The sequence below is a fragment of the Rosa rugosa genome, chromosome 6 (genome assembly GCF_958449725.1).
Source record: "Rosa rugosa chromosome 6, drRosRugo1.1, whole genome shotgun sequence".
Taxonomy (NCBI): domain Eukaryota; kingdom Viridiplantae; phylum Streptophyta; class Magnoliopsida; order Rosales; family Rosaceae; genus Rosa; species Rosa rugosa.
In genome coordinates, this window is record NC_084825.1 from 36,924,756 (window position 1) to 36,946,992 (window position 22,237).

Sequence of the window (22,237 nt, forward strand, 5' to 3'; positions counted from 1 at the left end):
TTGAGCCTTTGAATAAGACCTAAATTCTTTGGTGGGTCTCTTGCATCTTCTTTCCTGTTCTAAGTGAAAGTGGTATATGGTTCTGAAATTGGTAAGTTCCAAGTGAGGTATATGACAAATCAATTTATAGACATGACAAAATTACTTCACTCTTCGCTTCTTATTAATTATAGCTGTTGGTTTTCCAAAGGGACATAAGAAAGTGCAATGATTACACAACAAGGCAAGTTCATAACATTGGCATGGTGCACCTTTATCTTCCAGAAAAGAAGTGTACAAGGCCACGGTTATTTCTTCCCTGAGTTTCGTTGGTACAGGGCATCTGCAATTTCTCTTCCAATACACGTACTAAAGAAAAAGACATTGTCACTGCATGTCGTTACCAAATCGAAAGTCTCAACTTAATTGCCTTTTGCAGAGTCACTCTTTCTAAATCTAAGCGTGATCTATTATGGTTGTTAGGAAGGTGCATCACATATGGACTTTGGGGTAGACTTTCATCTAATTAGACAAAACTGATTCAGTGTGATTGATCGAGACACATTAATTTAGCCAATAGTACTGTTCATTTTTAATTATTTCCCAGCAACTATAGTAGAAACATTGAAATCACACACAGCACAAAAGACATGCTCAATATCAATTTCATGCTCAATTGGTAAAAATACATGCTAAATCACAACACAGCTGAATGAAGGTCAGGATGTTGCAATACAACTGATCAACCTCATGACAGCTCTAGCTTGATTCATTGATCCGAATGGGATCATGTACGTGTTTCGATTTAGGATACATATTTACAATAAGCATTAGTACTCTTCTTTATTCATTTTAGTACATTAACATGCAAATTTCAAGAACCACTATGGTAGCAACAGGATTTCAGAGAATTCAAAAACAAAACAGATCAGAATACAAGAACCATACAACAATTTATTAGACATCACAAAACATAATAATTTGAAAGGTTCTAGTTGAGAAGATTGCGCCTAATGGATTGCAATTCAGATGCAGCATCACTTATATCCTTCCTGTTTGTGGGGGATTCAACAGAACATGCAATTCCTATACCAAGTATCAGAGTCAAGCACTCTTCAATTTTCTGTGCTCTCACACTCAATCGGCTGTGCCTGTGAGCTTCAGCGACATTGGTGGTGCCTTCTTGAAGAACTAGTGATTCTGAAATCTCTGAAACCAGTTCAGGGAGAGCTGTCTTTACATAATTATGAAGATTCAAGCTATCACATAACATGTGATCAGTGGGTTGCTTCCCCGTAAACATTTCTAACAAGAGAATGCCAAAGCTGTAGATATCCCCGTATGTGGATACCTCACTTCCCATACCATACTCTACAATTTAAACAAAATCATAAATATTTGTCACTACATATGCATAAATCAAATAGCTCTCAATGTTTTTGAAATATGTTACAGTAAAACAGGGTGAGCAAAAAATTCTGAAGCATATGAGGAAAATTTTACCTGGTGCAGCATAACCAACTGATCCTCTAATTCCAATGGAGCTTGATTGATTTCCAGAAACATTAGTGGTTGGTTCTGAGAGAAACTTTGACAGCCCAAAGTCAGAAACATGTCCAGTCATGTCACCATCCAGAAGAACATTACTTGGCTTGAGATCACAATGAACGATCGGTGTCTCACAATGGTTGTGAAGATAATCCAATGCACTAGCAACATCAATGGCAATGTTGAGCCTCTGAATAAGACTTAAAATTTTGGGTGCTTCTGTTACCTCTCCAGTTCCAATAGATGGATGCAACCACTCTTCCAAGCTCCCGTTGTCCATGAACTCATAAACAAGGGCCTTGAAATCATTGCCGCTGAAATCGATACTTGAACATGCAGTTAAGATCTTGACCAGATTTCGATGTCTGATATTTCTCAACGCCTCACATTCGGCCATGAAACTCTTAGATGCCCCCTGGTGTAACATGTTGAGCACCTTCACAGCGATAACTGCCCCATCAGCAAGGATTCCTTTGTACACAGACCCAAAAGCACCCACACCGATCAAATTAGCTGAAGAAAAACCATCGGTAGCTCTGAGGAGTGTAGCATATGAAACTTGCAAAACAGAGTTCCCCAAGGTGCTTAAATTAGTTTCTTTCCTTTTCTTACCAAGAACAAAAAGAGACAGCACCACAACCAGTCCCAAAAGAGTGAACCCGGAGACTAAAGAGATCATTACTTTCATTCTACGGGACAACCCTTCTCCTTTAGACTCATTAAGCTTGCACAGAGGAAGTCGAAGACTAGCAATACCTCCACAGAGTCTAGCATTTCCAGCAACTGAAGTCGCACTTGCATTCTTAAAAACATTGCCAGTTGGTACTGCTCCCCAAAACTGGTTGAAAGAGAGGTTCAGGTACTCCAAATTCAGATTCTCAAGAAATTGTGGAATATCTCATGACAAATTGTTGCGAGAAAGGTCTAAATCTCGAATCCCTCTTAATTCCTGCATAGATGAAGGGATGGGCCCGTTGAAGAAGTTGCCTTCCAAGGATAGGACTTCTAAGCTCTGGCAACTGCCGAGGCTACTGGGAAGTTCTCCTGATAACAAGTTGTTAGAAACGTCTAGTCTACCTAGATTCTTTAAATTTCCAATCTCCATGGGAAGGGAACCAGTCAATTGGTTTCTATCCAATCCCAAAGTTTTTGATAAAGATGAGAGGCCAATAACTTGGGGCGGTATCGTGCCATTCAGATTGTTTCCAGAAAGAAACAATTCGATTAACCGGTGGCATTTCCCTAGGCTAGACGGGATGCTACTCTCTAGATTATTTTCCTGCAATTGGAGAAGCGTTAAGAATGTTAAATTTCCAAGAGAAGATGGAATGCTCCCTGATAATTGGTTGTTGCTAAGATTCAACAACCCAAGCCCTGAAAGCTGCCCAATATGTGTGGGGATGCTACCTGTGAAGGAGTTTCCTCCCATTTCGAGGTATTGCAGGTTGACAAGATTCCCTAATCCAATTGGGATGCTTCCATGTAGGTGGTTTTCTGAAAGCATAAGTTCTTCGAGACTGATTGAGAGATTGGATATTGATGCGGGCAACGTGCCTCCAAAATTGTTTTGGCTGAAGTCCAATGCAGTTAGCTGTGTGGCATTGATCAATTCTGAGACAAAACTCAAGTCACCATGTTTACCGCTACCAAGATTATTATAAGAGACACGGAATCTCATAAGGTTATGAAGATTTCGTAAACTTGGAACCTGTCCAGAGAGTTTGTTTGTCACACATTGAAACGATACAAGATTTGTTGCCTTGGATATTGAGGAGGGGATGGCCCCAGTAAATTGATTTTCGGCAACGGTAAAGATTTGAAGGTTGGGAAGAGCATTGCTCAAGTTTGATGGAAGACTTCCTTGAATTTGGTTTGCTCCTACATTGAAAATAACTATACCAGAGAGGTTGTAAATGCAGGAAGGGATGATACCAGATAGCATATTTTTGGAGAAATAGATACCTATTAATCTTTTCAACTGGCATAGAGAACTAGGGATGCTTCCTTCTAAGTTATTGTGAGCTACAACAAATCTCTCGAGAGAAGAAAGGTTCCCCAAAGAAGGAGGGATCTCTCCTGTTAAATTGTTCAATTGCAAAAGAAAAGTCCAAAGCTTTGATAAGGAACTAATTTGGGGAGGAATTTGACCCACTAGATTGTTATTGGCAAGAGTGAGAGTGATGAGTTCAAAGCAATTGGATATATTGGCAGGAATGGTGCCAGTAAATGAGTTATTGAGTAGAAGCAATACCTGCAATCTATGCAAATGCCCAATTTGAGGAGGGATTTGATGAGTGAAGCTATTGTTTTCGAGATCTAGCACTCTTAAGAAGCTTAGATTTCCTATGTGTGGAGATATGGATCCCACCAAAGCTAGAGACCCCAGCTCCAGCTTCGTCACCCTTTGGCGATGTCGTCGACTGCAGGTGATGCCGTGCCACAGGCAGAAGTGAAGGGTTTCATTCCATGAGCTTGTGACCCGGTTCGGATCGTGTTGTATTTGAGCTTTGATTGCTAGCAATGCCAGCCTATCCGTCTCATTCCCTTCGAGTCTCGGATGGTTCAATTGCATGGAGCTACAGCAGACATGGAATTTAAAACTAATGAGTATATCAAAACCAATTTCATAACCAAAACTCCCCCCATTTTTAGTTTCTTCTTTGGACTAAAGGGACTGAGATACATATGGGTGGCGCTGGGTTGTGAAATAGGTAGTTTTATGTGAGGCATGACAATCTAATTTATAGGATAGGAAGATTTAGAATATGTGATCAAGAAGTACTCGAAGGGATGGAGAACCACTGTTGATTGATTCATTGCATTCTTCCAAAAGAAGAGCGACTTAACTCGCTTGCTTCCTACGTGGAATTAATTGACAAACCCGATTTCACATTGAAAATTGGGTCACAAGTCCCACATTAGAGACTTGACCAATTACATAACAATCCAAGGCCCACATCGGACACTTGGCAATAATCCAATCGGAAACTTCCGATGGCCAATTTAATGAACCCAAACTAGGTCCATGATTGGAGAGGAGATTGGTGAATCAATTAATGAATGAACCCATATCCAGGTCCATGATGACGAAACAATTGGAGAGAGACCCGCTCTGATACCATGTTATGCAGCGACAAGCGTGGCCTGTGGCCCACCATTGTACCGATATTATCACAAAAAGCCTCGGTACAATTGAGTGAGATCCACCCGCTTATAAGTTATATTTTATTTATCACTTTTCCATTGTGGGATCTTTCCTCTCCAACATAGACGACTCACGTTTTCCAAAGACAACTGTTCTTTGTGTGTACTGTGTGGTTACAATAAGTTTGTTGAACGTAAAGGAGGGTGAACCTCATGAATATCAGCTACATCCCAGTGTAGGGTCCAATTTGCAGCTGTTATGTACTGTTGATTGAAAGAGAAGACCGACTTAACTTGCTTCCAACTAGAGACGACTCTCGTTTTCCAAAGACAATTGTTGTTAGTGTGTACTGTGTGGTTACAATAGTTTGTTGAACGTATAGGGGGGTGAAACTCATGAATATCAGCTACATTCCAGTGCAGGGTCCAATTGCAGCTGTTATGTACCATAAGGGCAGCTATTATCTCTTGCTCGTCCAGTAGTTTCGTTTGGTAATATGACTTGAAGCAGGGAACTACTGAAGTAGTTTGTGAAAACTACCGAAATGTTGACAAGGTAAATCCCAATTATAAGGGAATACTCAACTGGCCCTCAATTTGGTTTTGTGCAATGTAAAGGGTGACAACAGCAGAGAGGATAAGACGGAGGGAGGAAGAATGCCACAGTACAAAGTAAAGCCTAATGGTTGATCTTTTCAACTGGCCTAGAGAACTTCGAGTCTGGAATTCCGTCTCAATTCAGCATAACACAGTTATTCAGTTATCAAAAAAAAAAAATTCAGCATGACACAGAACTCAAACAGTGAAAGTGACGTACAAAATAGAGAGATGTGATATGAGAGTGGAAGTGGAATGTTTGATTAAAATCAGGCATCAGCTCAGGCATTACAAACTTATAATAAAGCTCACAAATTGTAATTGTTAGAACCAAAATTGCAAAGATAAATGAGATATATTCATTATTCCTTAAAAAGCGCAAGAAATAAATGTAATCTCATACAAGCTTGTGATAACCGAGCAAAATTTAGCTCATGACAACAAATTACTGTAATAATTTATTTGTTCCACTAGAAGTACCAAGTATAAAAGTTACCCCCGAAAACTGTGTCCTACTTACCCCAACAAAAGAAAAAAGAATTGAATTCTAGAGAACGACAACAGAAAAAAAAAAAAAAAAATTCACATTTGGATCCAAGTAAATGATAGTAACTCTTAGAAGCCTGTTAGCATTTGGTCAAAATTGTTCCAGCCATTGGCGGACAGAGGGATAATCATTTCCACTCTGGATTTGCTCCTGCATACAGCAAGGGAAACAAATGAGTAATATGCATAATCTGATATGGAATGAGTAACAGCTCGAGCTTATTGTTTGCAGGTCCTATTTTTCAATGAACTTAGAGCAGATACAACTAGATACACACTCTGGAATAGTATTTGTGGAAGAAATCTTGTTTCGGTGAACAAATTACTCAAGGCCAAAATCCAACTCCCTCTTCCAAGGGCTAAAAACACAATACCAATATAAATTTCATCCTCACTTGGACAAAATATCTAAATCATGCTCACTTCGTAGAATACAAACAACTCCAGAGGATGGGCAGTCGGTAAAATACAAAAGTGATTATAATGTATACACCATGTATCTTCATTCACCCATGTAAACATAGAGAATAGACTGGAAAATCACTTGCAGTCAGTAATAACGTTTACCATGCTTCCAAAATTTCCATCTACAACAACCTATTATACACCAAAGACAATCAAAACATTTTTTATTTATTTGGCTAGGTAAACATCACAGCCTCACCAGGGATTGATCCCCAGCACTGATTCTTCTCAAGGAAGAGAGTGTATCATTATGTCTGAAGATTGAAAGCTAGTTCAAAGAAGAAACAAATAAGCCTCGAGCACACACACATATACATATGAACAATGCATTTGCAGCTCAAAATAGTGAGAGGAAAGAAAGAAAATATCTTGGCCTATTTGATTACTCATGTGGCAAGAGTATAGACCAAAAAAATACATAAATAAAAAAAATAATAAAAATAAGTAAAAGCAGGAGAAGGGAAAAAAATGCAAGGGAATAAGAACATACAAGCATATCTTCTTAAAGATTCATTTCCGTTAATGGAAAATTGCGCCCGCCTCCTTTCTTGACCCAAAGATAGAATTTCTTGCATCCTTTGAGGCCAGTCAGAATTCAACCTCCGAGCAAAATCTTCAACCTCCCTGAACCAGCAAAAAGTAAGAGGATATGTAAGCGCAAGACAAGAGAATATGTAACAGCACGTACAAGGTTTTTCCCTTATATGTTTCTCCAAACTGTGCATGTACATACAAGTTCACAGCCACCGTGCAAGAAGCAAATTGAAATTTCCATTTGGAACAACCTCTTCACAGAATGAAATAACTTTTGACTGAATAGAAAAAAAAATTGGGGAAACAGAAGTCTGGGATTTCCCAAACCATGTTTCACAACTGCTAAACCTAAAAACCTCGTGTAGAAACTCAACTTAAAATCATTTAGGAAAAATGAAACTGCAGTACAGAGCTGACTTATTTTGTTATTAGTGCAACCTCTTTTATGCAAACTTCTGAAACTAAAGACAGGTTCAAATTCTTTTGCAGCTATCAAACTTCATATTCTTTTGAGTGTCTCTTATATTGCTCAACAAAATAACTTCAATCACTAAAATTTGAAAAGTACATAAAATATTCAAAGAGTTAAAGAAACAATTGGCAGACTAACCTATCAATTTGTGCTTTTAAAGCTGGATCAATCTCATCATCGATATCACCATCAACAAACTCAAGCTGATCATTCAGACTGTCATGTTCCAGATCTTGTAACGTTAATGTCAAACTGGGACTGGGCCTAAATTTGTTGACTTCGTCACTGGGGCAAACAAACTTTAAACTTTTTGGCTCCTAAAACATTCGAAGAAAAAGAAAAAGGAAACAAAGAGAATCAGCTACCTGACAATCACAAAGCAAAATTATAATCACTAAAAGCAAATAAGTGATTCAAACCTCATGGCTGCCATTGGCCTCATATAGACAAGTATTTTTCTGTTGATCTTTTCTTCTACGATTCTTCTTTTTATTCTTGGATGATTTGATCTCTTTGGAATCTGTGAAACATAATTGCTTTATCTCCAATGAGGCCTTCAAAAGGAAATAAAGTAGAAAATGGACAACTAAGACACTAAACTTCAAGGCCGGTTTCAAAGGAATCTTAAATACTCTATAATGTACTTAAAGTTGAAAGTGCAATTCTGACAATTATCTAGATCAAGAATGTAGGTCTATGGGAGTGCAATCGAATCAAAGTAATTGGTATAGGATAAGAATAATGTAAATCAAATGGTTAAGTGAGCTATAGAAACATATGTCATCAATCCTTGAAAAGACCAAGCAGCAATAAGAAAGCATTCAAGACAGATTAGAGATATCAATTAAACATACCTCCAATTTCTCCGTTAATGAATGACAAGAGATCGTCTACTGAACGGTCATCATTTCGCTCTCCATTCTCAGTATTCTGAAAATAAATAAAAAATTAAACGAAAGGTATAATCTTGACAACCATCAACATGCATGCATTATTTATTTAGAGTAGAAAAGCCTATGCAATTCAAATTCATTACTGCCATAGTCACCTTCAATTTCTCTCTTTCCTTAAGTTCTTTCCTCTTTCTTGCATACAGTCGATTCAAAAGCCGTATCCGTGGATCATCAGTCACATTTTTCAACGGCTCCAACTTCTCTTCCTGGATGAAAGTGTAACTGTGTTAATATCAACACACAAAACTTTACTAACCATACAAAATATCTCAAGATTAGATACCTCTGTAAGATCATCGGGAAGATGAAATATCTCACGTATCTCCTCAGGCGTTTTCCCTTCAATTATTCGTGCAAGAGCACGACTGGTCAGATCAACCAATGGCTTTAACTGGAGGCTATCAGCAGCTGATGTCAACTCACAGAGCCTCTGCGTGTCCATTCGAATAAATTTTTCATCAAACGACTTGCATTCCTGCACAAACAAGTGGCACAAGTTACATACCAATGCCAACTGGATCACAAGGATCAAAGTAAAGAGCTAATCGACTTCAGGTCGAGGATAACTGTTTCCAGTTACAAATTCATGAAAAGTAGCAATAAGCGATGGTGATGAAAGATATAAACTCAGAAGAAAGAAAATGAGGTTGTGTAGAACCTTATTAGAGCGACCCAGTACTTGATGAAACCTGCAATAATCAAGAATTAGGCTCAACATGGCAGTATTTACTCTTTCTGGAAGAGATATCGCATGGGTCTTGGACGATCCCATCCCTTTTTGTAAAACTTCTCGACATATCAACGGGCAAAACATGGCAACCTCTTGCTCCACTTGTTGGATTGAACCATCAGTTGTCTGAAGCCAGATATAAGACTTCAACATCTGCAATTATTCACGGCTTCAGCATTACTCTACACATTACAAATAAAACTTACAACACAAGCACAAAAACACTGCTCAACTACAAGCATTTCAAACGGTTGAAAATAAAAGACAACCAATTCATACAATTCCAACTTCGACAAAACAAAATGCTGAATGTAATACATTAATCCATCAAAGACTATACAAATAAGCACATAACAACACTCCGTAAAATCGCATTAGGATCATTCTACCTTAGGTTTAATAACCGCCATGTCGCCTTCTGACATTTGTACAACTCCAACTCTTGAGACTTAAAAAAAAGCTCTATGCTCCTCCAGCAATGGAGATTATATACACAAAATCCACCTGTCCAGAATGAGATCCTGTCAAGTCCAACATCACTATTGTCAGCATCACCTCTCTTCCAAATTCTAAATTCCTCAACACAAATCCACAAATTCCCACAACAAGATTCAAACTTTATCACTCAAATCCCCCAAAATTAACTGCCAAATTCCCAATTTAAGTAACAAAAACCCAACCCAAAATCAAAAAAAAATCACCAACAAACAGATTCAAAGCTAGCATCTTTGTTACACTCCACTCAAAATCTCACTGCATTCAGCTCCCAATCAAATCATGAATTCACAAAATCCAATCTTTTTCCTTGACTGTAAAGAAAACCAAAACATGCTGAAGAAAAAGGGAAAGGAGAGGAAGACGAATAAGGGCAAAAGAGACATACAGAATGTACGGATTCCGGCGAGAGAGGGCTTTGAATTTGCAGAGGTTTGGCGGTTGTCGGCGAACCCAAAATGGATAAAACCAAGAATATTTTTTTTTTTTTTTTTGTGGGGAGAAATGAAAAATAAAAAATAATGGAAAAAAATAAAAAAAGGGGGGAATATGATGTGTGTGACTAAAAATAAAAGCGTCAGCCGTCAGCCACTGATCGAACACGTCGGCCGTGGTTAGGGTTTTGGCAGAGTCCGGGGTCACCAAAGTGGGCATTGGGTTTGGGCCTAGGAGGAGGGGGTGGGAGGAGGAGTTTCTTTCCCAATTTGTTATTAGCTAGAGGCCTAAAAGGGGTTTCATGAAAGTCCAATCCCTAATTGGAACGTGAGCAGAGAGCATCAAGAAATGGTCGCCGGAAGTCGGAATAAGTGATTCCGACATGTGTACTTGTAAGTTTTGAAAAATATTAAAAGGTTTCCTTCAACATAAGGGAAGTTTTGGAATCAATGTTTTCGCGCCAAATCGGGATTTTGTATGGTAACTCACGATATCTTGTAATAAATGAAATTGATGGGCGAAGTACACATGTAGAAAGATAGCACATTAAGACATTAAATGAAACTGATCGTAAGTTATACAAGCACATTTCCTTAAGAACTAAATTTTCTCTAGGTCATGGGTTCAAGTCACTGTGGGTGTAGGAGTGAAATCCTTTGATCCTCTATATTAAAAAAAATATAAAAAATTCTCAAAATATCATTAGAGCATTGCGGTCGTGGAGTTATCGATTGACCAATACGAAGAAAAGCATGATGTAGAGAGAAAAAAATTAGTCCACCAATTGGTTTCTACCACGTTGTCGACCAATTCACTGACTGATTCTCGGTCATTGAATTTCCCAATCTTGGCAGTGGATTCCATTGGCAAGTGAGTTTGTTATAATTAATTAACCGTTGGAGATAAAACAAATGACTGTTGGCAACTGATTTGGGGCCGCGTTGTCATCGCTACGTGACTACTGCGTGCATAACACGCACCAATGACGACTACAATTAAATGACAACAATAACTGTCTTTTTTTTTTTGCCCCAAAAAAAATCCAAAATATGAAAATAAATATAAAAAAGAACCTAATTTTTTTTATTCAAAATTTATGAAAATAGTCGTTGCCTCACCTTAATTTCTCACGCCAAAATCTTCAAAAATTTTACTTCTCCATCTTCTTCCTCCATTAATTTATTCTTCATTTCTTTCAATTATCATCCAACAATAGAAGATTCGGATTCTAATTGGCAAATCGATGAGGAAATTCAATTGTGCGATTCGTGGGCGCGTATCATTGTATGCAATATCACCGGCAAATGTATATTCTCCTCAAAGTTACAGGAAAAAGTCTGTACTGATAATGTGCAAAGTTAAGGTGATCCATTAACAAATTGGTACAATGCACAAGTGGCCTCCAGTAATCGTATAGTAAGCGGCACCAATGGAATGGACGAGGTTCACATCTTTTCCCTAATATTATTACTGGTTATATTATTATTATTATTTAGCGCCTCTTTATCCCAAGTCAAGGTAAGGTTTTTTGCTGCTGGTTTAGACCTTCATCTTCTTCTTCTTTCTTGCCTCTACGCGCTCCACTCAGCCATCGTAGCTCTTCCACCACCTACTCCTTCCGGTCAACAACTAGCCAAATAACCATTGATCTTTGGCAACAAACGGTTCATTAGGACATGTTCATTTCAAATTATATTTAAAAACTAGTTATTGTCGACGAGACTTCCTCGGTATAGGTTCATTTCAAAGTATTTAGAAATCAATGTTTGCTAATGAACTGAGGGAGTTCAAATTATTTTTAGAAATCGATCTTTGCTGATGATACTTTCATCACTACAACAAATTAACATGCTTCAAAATCGACTTTCTTGCCCAATTTGGTGGATAGAATTCGAGTGGGATCCCAACGGTGGATTTGGATTTCAACCTTTTGGAATGAGAACTAGCTATGCAGAGGTCCCTTCCACGGCCAGCTTCTTCAACTTCTCAATATACTGTATTGACTCTATTTTTTATTTTATTTTGAAAAGGGAAATTGAGTTTTTTAAATTGACTATAAGGAAAAACACTTGGTATTTTGTTTTCCTTTACACATTCATAAAGGATAATTCTAAATCAATGGTCGTAATTTCGTAAAAGCTCCTTCAATTCAAGTATTATTGAGTTCGATATAAAGTATATTCGATGAGTGACTCTAAATATAGTCGTGCTATATGATTTCGTACGAATATCAGAAAAATTTATATGGATAAATTTTTTTTTCATAGAAAGTGAAAACAGTTACATAGAGGAGTATGGGTGCTCATATATGGGTTCCCCTTGACAAAGTCAAAAAAAAATTAAAATAAATAAATAAATTTATTTGCTGCAAACTTTTGTACCTTTTTGGTGGCTGTTGTTCCTTCCCTGATCTGATCATTGGTCCTGACACAGTCGGAAAGTAACTCTAGGTTTACAAGCAATAAACCTAAAACAAGAATTCTTGAGTCCACCAGAGATAGATAAGAAAACTCTTAATTTCATTGATAATATGATAAAAGATAGGTTATCCAGCCGTTTAAGGTTGCTTATATATGAGAAAAGAAACCCTAGGATGACTAATAATGAAATCCTAAAGCCCTCGTGTTAAAACAAAACAAATCCAAATTCAACTAGAAAACTTAAAATTCTAAAAAATAGTAAATTGCAGTTTTGAGTGACAAGTTTTGTTCCTGGTGTCGTTCGCTTTCCAAAAAGGTGTGGCAATCACAATTCTGACACTGAACGCCAGATTTGCAGCAAACTGGGTTTTCCCTTTTCACGATCAAGTTGCTATTCGATCCTTGTTTTCATCTGTTCTACATCAGTTGGTCTCTGTTGGAGAAGAGAAAGTTAGTGTCAGGACCCACCCCGGAATTACCCTCCTAACTCCAAGATGGACCTGCGGGGCCCACTTTTCGGGAAAATTCGACAGAACCTCCCCTAAAAGTAGACAACCCTAAACCTGCTGAAAACACTTCTAAGTATAATAAATTTCTATGCTTGAAGCCACCCTGCTTCCTAGCAACAATCCGCAAATTCCAAATATAAACATCGTACTACACAAACATATCCACTTATATAAATTACAACTCAGTAAACCAAATCTTTCAACTTCCTCCAATATTATACAACTCCCATACACTCATAATTATACAAATGTATAAATCCAACCTTTTAAGGTAATCAGAGCAATCTATAGAACACACTAGAAATATGATACATAAAGTAGGTTAATAAATAACCTACTGAGGATAGATGGCAAAGGTGGTGCTAGCCTCCACTCCTAAGCCGGTCAGCAACGCTGCGATCTGGGCAATTGAAACCAAAGGGCCCAGGGGGAAAGTACATAAAAACGTTAGCGTGAGTGGACAAAATAAATAAGCATAACGGAAGAACAGTTTATACTTTCCCACAGATTTATAATTATAAAATCTCGATGCATGCAACGTTTATAAAATGTATTTCTTTAAAATTCAAAAACTCATGGAAAACACACCAGCCCCGCTGGATAAAAGAAATCGGACTAGCCCCGCTAGTCAAGTAACGATAAAATATGGGGAAGAAATTTCACCATACGAAAGAAGGGAGCCTCCCAGGCTCGGGTCGGAGTGTCCCACACTCTGGAGCATCCCATGCTCTGCTCTTACTCACCCACGAACACATAGTAAGCAGGGAGGAGTACTAATAGACTAGCTAGCAATAAAATATAACGACCCAGGTATGGTGGGTAAAAACTATTAAAATCCAATAAATCCTTAAGGCTTCCCCATGTCCCACGAATAAAGAAAACACGGGTACGATTCCCAACCGTACCCGGAAATTCTCGTAGAATCGTATAAATTAACAGCGTGTCCCACACGCTAAAGGAATAAGTAGATGGTCAATGAGGCATTCCCAATGCCAAAATCGAAAATCAATAAATAAATATGAAGATTTACTCCATCGAAACTCATTTCGAAAATCGCTTAAAAATCTCAAATCGACGAATATAAATAAAATATAATTAGTATAAATCCGGAAATCACATCGGAAATAATAATTCGTCGAATAAGATTATAAATCAAAACCATCTTCAGAAACAAATCACTATCGAAAGCAATTATGTGGAATGAAGTGAAATCGATCTTCGAAAATAAATCATATGCTTGAAATGTAATATGTCAATTAAATAGAGCATACTTTAATAAATAAATGCATGCATCATTCATTTGAAAACAAAAGTCCACTCACTGTGTACGGCTAAGCCTGCCGTCGATCCGAACTCTCCTCGAGGGAATCCTCCTCACGTCCTGTACAATATAACGTTCGTAAACCCATAATTACTGGATGGAAAACTAAATTACGATAAGTAAAACCAAACCCTATCATTATATTTATTTGCCCAAAACCTCCCAATCTTCTTCACTAATGTTATTCCCTTAATGTATGGGCTTTAGAGCCGAATCGAGGAAATCCGATGGATGGATTCCTCGTAATCCAATTATCAATTTCCACCCTAGAACAACATCAAAATCCATATTCATTCCATCTCAAATTCTATCTCAAAGCTGTAATTATGAAACTAAATGTATAATTGACTATTTAGCTCAACAACAGAAATTAAAGACTGGCCAAACACAGTCTCACGTGCCACCAACAGTGGCGGCGCGTGGCACCCACGCGCCGGTACCAACCTCCACCACCGGCTACCAAATTCCATGTATAGCAACAACTCAACCCACTGATCCATTTTCTCAACTATAACACATCCGAATTTTACCTGGAAACAGTCAAATCCGGCCGACGAAGATAACCCAGAAAACTCAAGAACCCTAGGTTGTCGATTCGGCCTCTACACTTCAAATCGTGGTTCGAGGCTAGGGGCAAAATGATCTCCGTGTAAAACCCAAGCTTCGACGGCAAGATGGTGACCGGAGGTGGCCGGAATCGCCGGAAATCGGCAAAAACCACGAGTTGCTACAGTAACCTTCCCAGCTCAAATCGAGCTCCTCCGGCCAAATTTCTGCAAAACACCACCACAGATGCGTTGAGGGGGAGGAGACGAGCTTGGGGATAGCCGGATTGCGTCCTGGGTCGGCCGGAGAGGGAAGAAATCGAAGGGGGAAGATCAGGCCGAAAGGGAGGAAAGGGTCGGGGGAAGAAGAAGAAAGAGTTACCGGGGGCTAGGTAGATTTTCCGAAAATGGAAATCTACCAACAGTAACTTCCATATATATATTAATTACCATGAACAGTAACTTTTACATTTTCGGCCATAACTTTCACATACTAAGTCCAATTTTTACGCACCACATATGCACGCGCTCGGTTTAACGTCCCCTACAACTTTCATGAAGAACATTTCCTCAAATTTTGACCCGAACAAAAAGTCAACTTTTAGGGCCACTAAATATCGATAAAAAGTAAAAATTGAAAGTATTCGACAATTACCGTCCAAATAGTGAGTAAACCGTTAATTCTAGGTTCGGGACGTAACAGTTAGTCTAAGGTGTTGGTTTGACTTCCGAGTCAACGTGTATTTGGGTTTGATTTGATTTTCTTTCTAGGGTTCCATTGGCCTCGTTTCTTGGATTGTATCCCTTGATTTTGGCTATTCTGGCGATATCTTGGACGATAATTGTGTGGCTATTAGTGGCTATGTAGTATTGCTAGGGTGGCGGCAGCAATAGTTTAGATTTAGGATTGCTCTCTTTTGTCCTATTCCATGTGGTATTAGGTTAGAAATGTATTTTCTTGTATCAAGTTTATCTTGTAATTGGTCCTGCTTTGGGCTCCCACATTGGGTTTATCCCTTTGGGCTTATTATTAATGTAAGTATTCTTACTTCGGCCCAAAAAGAAAGACAAATGATATTTTTGTTAAAGGAAAAACACATTATGTGCATTCGTCAAAGTAACTGACGAAGAGGGAATCAAGGAATTGCAATCACATCACAATCAGCATTTACTATCATTATTGTAATTGATGTTTCCGTTGTAATTCTATCCCTATATAAAATGACTATGAAATGAAATGAGCAGATTAATTTCAATTTACTTTTACAATTTTTCATTTTTGTTGGATTTGGTCATGATTCCACTATTCATAACGCATGCACAATGAATTTCTTAAGAAGTTTCATAATGCACCCCCGAAATAGTTTTGTTGTATATGCTCTGGTCTTTTGCTCCTTCGAAGGAGCTAAACAGACAGCTACCCAACCATGGTCGATTCTTAATTGCGCTTATTAGGCCCGTGAAGAAGAAGAAAAGAGAGGAAAACGGCAAGCTAGTGCTTGGACGGTTGATGGCTGCCACGTGTAGGAAGGGGTGTGGCTTGGACGGCTGAAATGAAGTGTGTGGTTGTTGAGTATAAGAATATGATTGACATGGATCCCATGTGGTTTAGGTCACAAAGACCAGAAGAGGCTGAAGGGCACAGCATGTGAGTTGGTTTGAAACAACTGCTGGGCAATAATACAGTTCATCTAGGACAACAGGATTTTCCAGGTGAAGAATGAGTTTGAAACAAAAGGACCATGGTGAGGTCTCTTTTGGTCCTACCGACTCACTCATGTTTTTGTTGTGCAATTATTTGATATTTGAGGCCAAGAAGAGTGGATAGACAAAGGCCAGAATTGTACAAGCGAGCATAGTTTTTTTAATTTTTTTTTTATGACATGAGTGAGCATAGTTTCTTATCTATAGGTTTAGATTCTACCAGAAGATTCATCGATTCAATCATGTACACATGCCGTCAGCTTAAACAAAATTAAATTAAACTTCAATTAATTAACATCATTTTCCATCATTTTCATCACGAACACGCCATAATGATATGACATTCCAAATACTCAAGAGACATAAAGAAGAGTCTAAAATGCAATCTCCTCATTTTAAGACTCAAGGGTGACAAAACTATTATTAAAAGACTAAACTAATATTTACTTCAATGATATATTATTTGTGTACAAGTAATATGAAAAAGTAAACCTACAAGTTTTCATACGTTTATTAACATAATCAAAATAAAAAATAAAAATAAAAATAAGCCTACAACCTTTTTAATTTGTACTCAAACTCTAAAGAACTACAAAAATACTAATAGAAAGGTTAGTCATAGTATTGAATTTCAATGTTCAATCTAAGTGGTTCACTCATGTTCTGAATTTCATTATTGATGCCTTATTTTATAATTCTAATAGTCTGTAATGATGAATAAAATTATCTATTCTTAAAAAAAAAAAAAAAATTGTACTAAAACTCTGAAGACCCATTTGAGTGATTGATTACTAATCTCACTTTGCCCTCATTTGAGTATAGTGGCTCATAGATTATGTAGTCATAGTTTTGAGTTCGATATTCAATTTAAGTGTTTCATTCATGTTTCAAACTTCATTCTGGATGCATTTTTTTACGATTCTAGTCGTATACAATGATGAATAAATACTCTCCCTAATTTAAAAAAAAAAAAACATTGTAATTAAACTCCAAACATACAACCCATTTGAGTGAGTGATTACTAATCTCATTTTGTCCTAATTTAAATCTATTCTCAACTTATCATTTTCTCAATTCTAAACAAGCTAAAGATAATTTGATCGGAAAACTTTCAGTGCTCATGACTCACGACCATGATCAAGTTTTTTCCACAGTTGAATTCAATGAAAAATTTTCTTCAACTCGGGTAATGGTTAAAAGTCCAAAATCTACCGAGCTCTAGAGTTTTCCAAATAATATGACAAAAATAAAATATTCCAAATTGAGATAAACAAAAGTCGAATGAAGCCACGAAACTTTCCCATTTATGAATGCAGCCGTTGCGTGATACTTCTTTATTAATAGTCCATTCTCGGGAAACGTCCACAAGTTTTGATGCTTTTCAGGCTGTCGTCACTTTCCCAACGGTAATTTTTTTTCTTCCTCCAACGGTCCTAAAACCCCCCGAAATTTCTCAACCATACAAAATTCTCCTGCTTTTCTTCCACAATGGTCCACCATGTGACAACCAAACGTTGCCGTTTAGAAGCCAGCCCTTTTGCCTTGTAGAAAACACATTGGTAACAGTGGTCTTGTTTTTGCCTCTTTTTGGACCTTAATGGGTGGCCATGGAATAGCATAGTAATTTAAGCTATTTTTACAGCCATCTTTTTCCACAAAACCCTTTAAGATATTGGATAAGTGGATTAAAAGGCAAGGATTAAGACCATAAAGAAAGCAAAGGTGGAGTAAAATAGGATTAATTTGATTCAAAGGGTTTGCAGATAGATAAGGACGCCCCACCATACCGCCCCTGCCAATGTGACAGCACAGACCTGTCCTCATCTGATTGCACTTTCCAGAAACATCCACTATTTCCCATTAACCCACAGAAAAAAATAAACCCAGAATCTCACTAAAACACCTTATTTTTTACTCAAAGGTTGAAGCTTTACAGGTTAATAATTCCAAATGACTCCCCCAACTAAGAGGGTGTCAATGACATTTTGGGTTTCTGGTGAGGGGTGTCAATGACATTTGGTAATTCACAAGATAAAGTTTTAAAATTTGATAATTACCTTTTTCATCATATGACAAACTTTAACAGCTCACACCCATAATGGGTTTTGCTTTATAAAGCTCACTCCCCCATAGCTCACTCCCCAAAAAACCAAAGCTTTGAGCTTTCTAGAGAGAGAAGAGAGAAGAGAGAAGAGAGAAGCACCCAGAACCCCAAAACCAGAGTTTCAGAGAGAGAAAGGAAGCAGACTTCATGGAGGGGAAAGAAGAGGATGTGAAGTTGGGTGCCAACAAGTTCTCAGAGAGGCAGCCCATAGGGACCTCAGCTCAGACAGACAAGGACTACAAGGAGCCACCACCAGCTCCACTGTTTGAGCCTGGTGAGCTCCAGTCATGGTCTTTTTGGAGAGCTGGAATAGCTGAGTTTGTGGCTACCTTCTTGTTCCTCTACATCACTATTTTGACTGTGATGGGGGTCAAAAGGGCACCAAACATGTGCTCTTCTGTGGGTATTCAGGGCATTGCTTGGGCCTTTGGGGGTACCATCTTTGCCCTTGTTTACTGCACTGCTGGAATCTCAGGTCTAATTCTTGCTCCCTCTCTCATGGCTTTGTTGCTTTGGTTTGATCTACTATTTAGCAGGCTTACTTTTGTTTTGGTGTGTTTGTTTTCTTATGATGAGTAATATATTAATTTGTGGTAAAGGCGTGCAGATTTGTGCATGTTTCTTTTTTTGGGTTGTGATTGTTATTCCTTGAATTTTAAATTGGACGAGGATCAAGTCTTTTGTGTTTGGATTTACTAGTTGAGTTTGTGTTTGTTGGCTGTTGAAAAATAAAAAATTTACCTACTACTAGAGAGATGAATGAAAAGATTAGATCTCACTTATTTTTTTGTGTTTGGGTAATTAAAAAGGTGACAGTAAACTGTTTAGATTTGCCAGAGATCTTGTTTGTGTTCTTCCTCAAAGGTTTTACTGGCCCCGTGGTACTTTAACTTTCATGAGAAATATGAAACTACTCTTTGTTATGCTCTGTTTATGTGAAAGGCTAAAAAATATGAAGAGAAAGGAATATGAATTATAGCCCCATATAAAGGATATATGAGAATCCACTTCTTTGTTATGCCTTGCACACGGGCTCGTCAAAGCTGAAATTTTAGTTAGTTGGACATGTTTAAAAAATTTGTGCATTTTTTAAACATATAAAGGCGTGCAGATTTGTGCATGTTTCTTTTTTTGGGTTGTGATTGTTATTCCTTGAATTTTAAATTGGACGAGGATCAAGTCTTTTGTGTTTGGATTTACTAGTTGAGTTTGTGTTTGTTGGCTGTTGAAAAATAAAAAATTTACCTACTACTAGAGAGATGAATGAAAAGATTAGATCTCACTTATTTTTTTGTGTTTGGGTAATTAAAAAGGTGACAGTAAACTGTTTAGATTTGCCAGAGATCTTGTTTGTGTTCTTCCTCAAAGGTTTTACTGGCCCCGTGGTACTTTAACTTTCATGAGAAATATGAAACTACTCTTTGTTATGCTCTGTTTATGTGAAAGGCTAAAAAATATGAAGAGAAAGGAATATGAATTATAGCCCCATATAAAGGATATATGAGAATCCACTTCTTTGTTATGCCTTGCACACGGGCTCGTCAAAGCTGAAATTTTAGTTAGTTGGACATATGATAATTTGCTTTACGAGTTTTCACATTTTGTTTCTCACTTTTAATCATTTGCTTCCTATCTAACTGAATTTTGCTTTGTTGATGATGTTCTTCAGGTGGTCACATAAACCCAGCTGTGACATTCGGTCTCTTCTTGGCAAGGAAACTCTCCCTGACCAGAGCTGTGTTCTATATAGTGATGCAAACCCTTGGGGCAATTGCTGGTGCTGCTGTGGTCAAGGGGTTTGAGGGCAACACCCGGTATGAAGTGCTCGGTGGTGGAGCTAACTCCGTGAACCATGGCTATACCAAGGGTGATGGCCTTGGTGCTGAGATTGTTGGCACTTTTGTTCTGGTCTACACTGTTTTCTCTGCCACTGATGCCAAGAGAAATGCCAGAGACTCCCATGTCCCTGTAAGTATAAGTCACTATTTCTTTTCATATTTGGATTTTTGTTTGTGCTCTTACTTCCACTGTGCTAATATGCTATTCTAGTTTTCAGTAAATGTGGTATGAATGTAAAGTAGTTATAGGTTTAGCTTGGATGGAACTGTATGCATGTCTGCTTAGATTCTTCTTGTAGTGCTATGATAGTAGATGTAAATCATGTAATGTATGAATTGAGATTGTTGTATAATCCTGAATCCTAAATTTTAGTATTTTGCTCTGAAGTTGAATGTACTTTAGTTTCAAAGTTCCAAGTTCTTTATGCAAATTCCTTGGAGGGAAAAGTGGCCTTGCTTTTCTGACTTTCTACCCGAGTTATTTTAAATGTATAGGGTTTCAACTTAAAAAACGAGAGTTTAAACGATAGGATCAGTCAACCCTCTCTTTGTTTAGTGGTCTTAAATGGCAATGCAAAGGGGCTAGTGTCGGTAAACTTTAGATCTCAGGAAATGGAAACTCCGTAAGACAGTGCCTCATAGAGTGCTTCTGACAATTACATCTTTTAAGTATTACTGGACATTCTTCTGTTATCTTTATTTGCACTTGTGTCTGTACTTCCATGATTCCATCTACTCTTGATTATTAATCTACTGTATATGTATGAAATAATATGCAGATCTTGGCTCCACTTCCAATTGGGTTTGCAGTGTTCTTGGTGCACTTGGCAACCATCCCCATCACTGGAACTGGTATCAACCCTGCTAGGAGCCTTGGAGCTGCCATCATCTACGACAAGGAACATGCATGGGATCATCATGTAAGTAAACTTGTCCTACCAACTTTAATCTTGTCTAAACATGTGACTGATGTCTTACACACATTTGATTGTTTTCTTGTGTTTCAGTGGGTCTTCTGGGTTGGACCATTCATCGGAGCTGCACTTGCTGCCCTCTACCATCAGATAGTCATCAGAGCCATTCCATTCAAGACCAGGGATTGAGAGTGTATTTGCATATCTCTCCTCGTTTAGACTTGTTTCTAGGCCTGCATTTATATCTATTTCCTTGTGTATTCATGTTGAGACTGGTATTGAGGTGTTGATGTGCATAAGTTATTTGGGTTGCTACAATGGAGCTTGATTAATGTAAAATCTTTATTATTTGGGTTGCTACAATGGAGCTTGATTAATGTAAAGTCTTCCTCCTCACTCTCTTTTTTCCTTTTTGGATGAAGGACTTGTCAAACAAAGCCAAAGCCTGAGAAACATCTCAGAGCCGTAACATACAAATAAACTCTCAGAAAACAAAATCTATACCAAAAGCCATTGATATTCACTTGGTCACCAATAACTATGAATTTCATAGTCATCTACTATTTGGGTTAAATTTCAGGGTTACTTGAAAATTACTCTCCCAAAAGCAGAAAAAAACCACCAATGCAATAATAAAACAGCCGCCAAAAGGCGGATATGGAAGGCCATCATTTCTGAAAACATGAAGGACCAGTTCATGGGAAGAACATGGCCGGAGGGCCCATCTGCTAGGATCCACTGCCGTCATGGGAAGCCAGGCTGCCCGTTTCTTGGGGACAGGCAGAATTATGCTCGGTGGGAAGTCGGAGATAAATTCTTCCCTTGTTAAACAAAGCTGCATCTGCTCTTCCAGATTGCCCAACAAATGAAACCAACGATGGTCAGTACTTTGTCTCTCAGGTTTTGTAGCAAGTAATGTAACAACTCAAATATCAAGTGTGTGATATTCTTCCTTTATCTACTTTGAAACCCAAGGGAGTTCCT

At 38.0% G+C, this 22,237-nt stretch overlaps 3 protein-coding genes across 4 annotated transcripts; 1 reads left to right on the top strand and 2 right to left on the bottom strand.

The window, feature by feature from the left end:
* Positions 1 to 583: 583 nt before the first annotated feature.
* On the bottom strand, positions 584 to 4,099 carry LOC133716713 (probable LRR receptor-like serine/threonine-protein kinase At3g47570). The gene is made up of 3 exons (XM_062143384.1): positions 2,515 to 4,099; positions 1,483 to 2,424; positions 584 to 1,350 (listed from the first exon to the last, which is right to left on the bottom strand). Exons 1-3 carry the CDS (start codon positions 4,097 to 4,099, stop codon positions 971 to 973), a joined length of 2,907 nt encoding a protein of 968 aa, XP_061999368.1. The 3' UTR covers positions 584 to 970.
* A 1,505-nt stretch (positions 4,100 to 5,604) lies between these two features.
* Positions 5,605 to 10,254, bottom strand: LOC133718385 (SKP1-like protein 21). 2 transcript variants are annotated; one of them, XM_062145218.1, is made up of 11 exons: positions 9,852 to 10,254; positions 9,358 to 9,489; positions 8,897 to 9,121; positions 8,522 to 8,713; positions 8,334 to 8,444; positions 8,140 to 8,215; positions 7,705 to 7,805; positions 7,424 to 7,602; positions 6,770 to 6,903; positions 6,479 to 6,547; positions 5,605 to 5,965 (listed from the first exon to the last, which is right to left on the bottom strand). In XM_062145218.1, exons 2-10 carry the CDS (start codon positions 9,391 to 9,393, stop codon positions 6,528 to 6,530), a joined length of 1,074 nt encoding a protein of 357 aa, XP_062001202.1. In that variant the 5' UTR covers positions 9,394 to 9,489; positions 9,852 to 10,254; the 3' UTR covers positions 5,605 to 5,965; positions 6,479 to 6,527. The 2 variants fall into 2 exon arrangements, with proteins under 2 accessions (XP_062001202.1, XP_062001203.1); XM_062145219.1 differs by lacking the exon at positions 6,479 to 6,547 and having other exon boundaries at positions 9,852 to 10,243.
* An 8,279-nt stretch (positions 10,255 to 18,533) lies between these two features.
* On the top strand, positions 18,534 to 21,649 carry LOC133714438 (aquaporin PIP1-3). The gene is made up of 4 exons (XM_062140553.1): positions 18,534 to 18,976; positions 20,171 to 20,469; positions 21,119 to 21,259; positions 21,347 to 21,649. Exons 1-4 carry the CDS (start codon positions 18,649 to 18,651, stop codon positions 21,440 to 21,442), a joined length of 864 nt encoding a protein of 287 aa, XP_061996537.1. The 5' UTR covers positions 18,534 to 18,648; the 3' UTR covers positions 21,443 to 21,649.
* Positions 21,650 to 22,237: the final 588 nt, after the last annotated feature.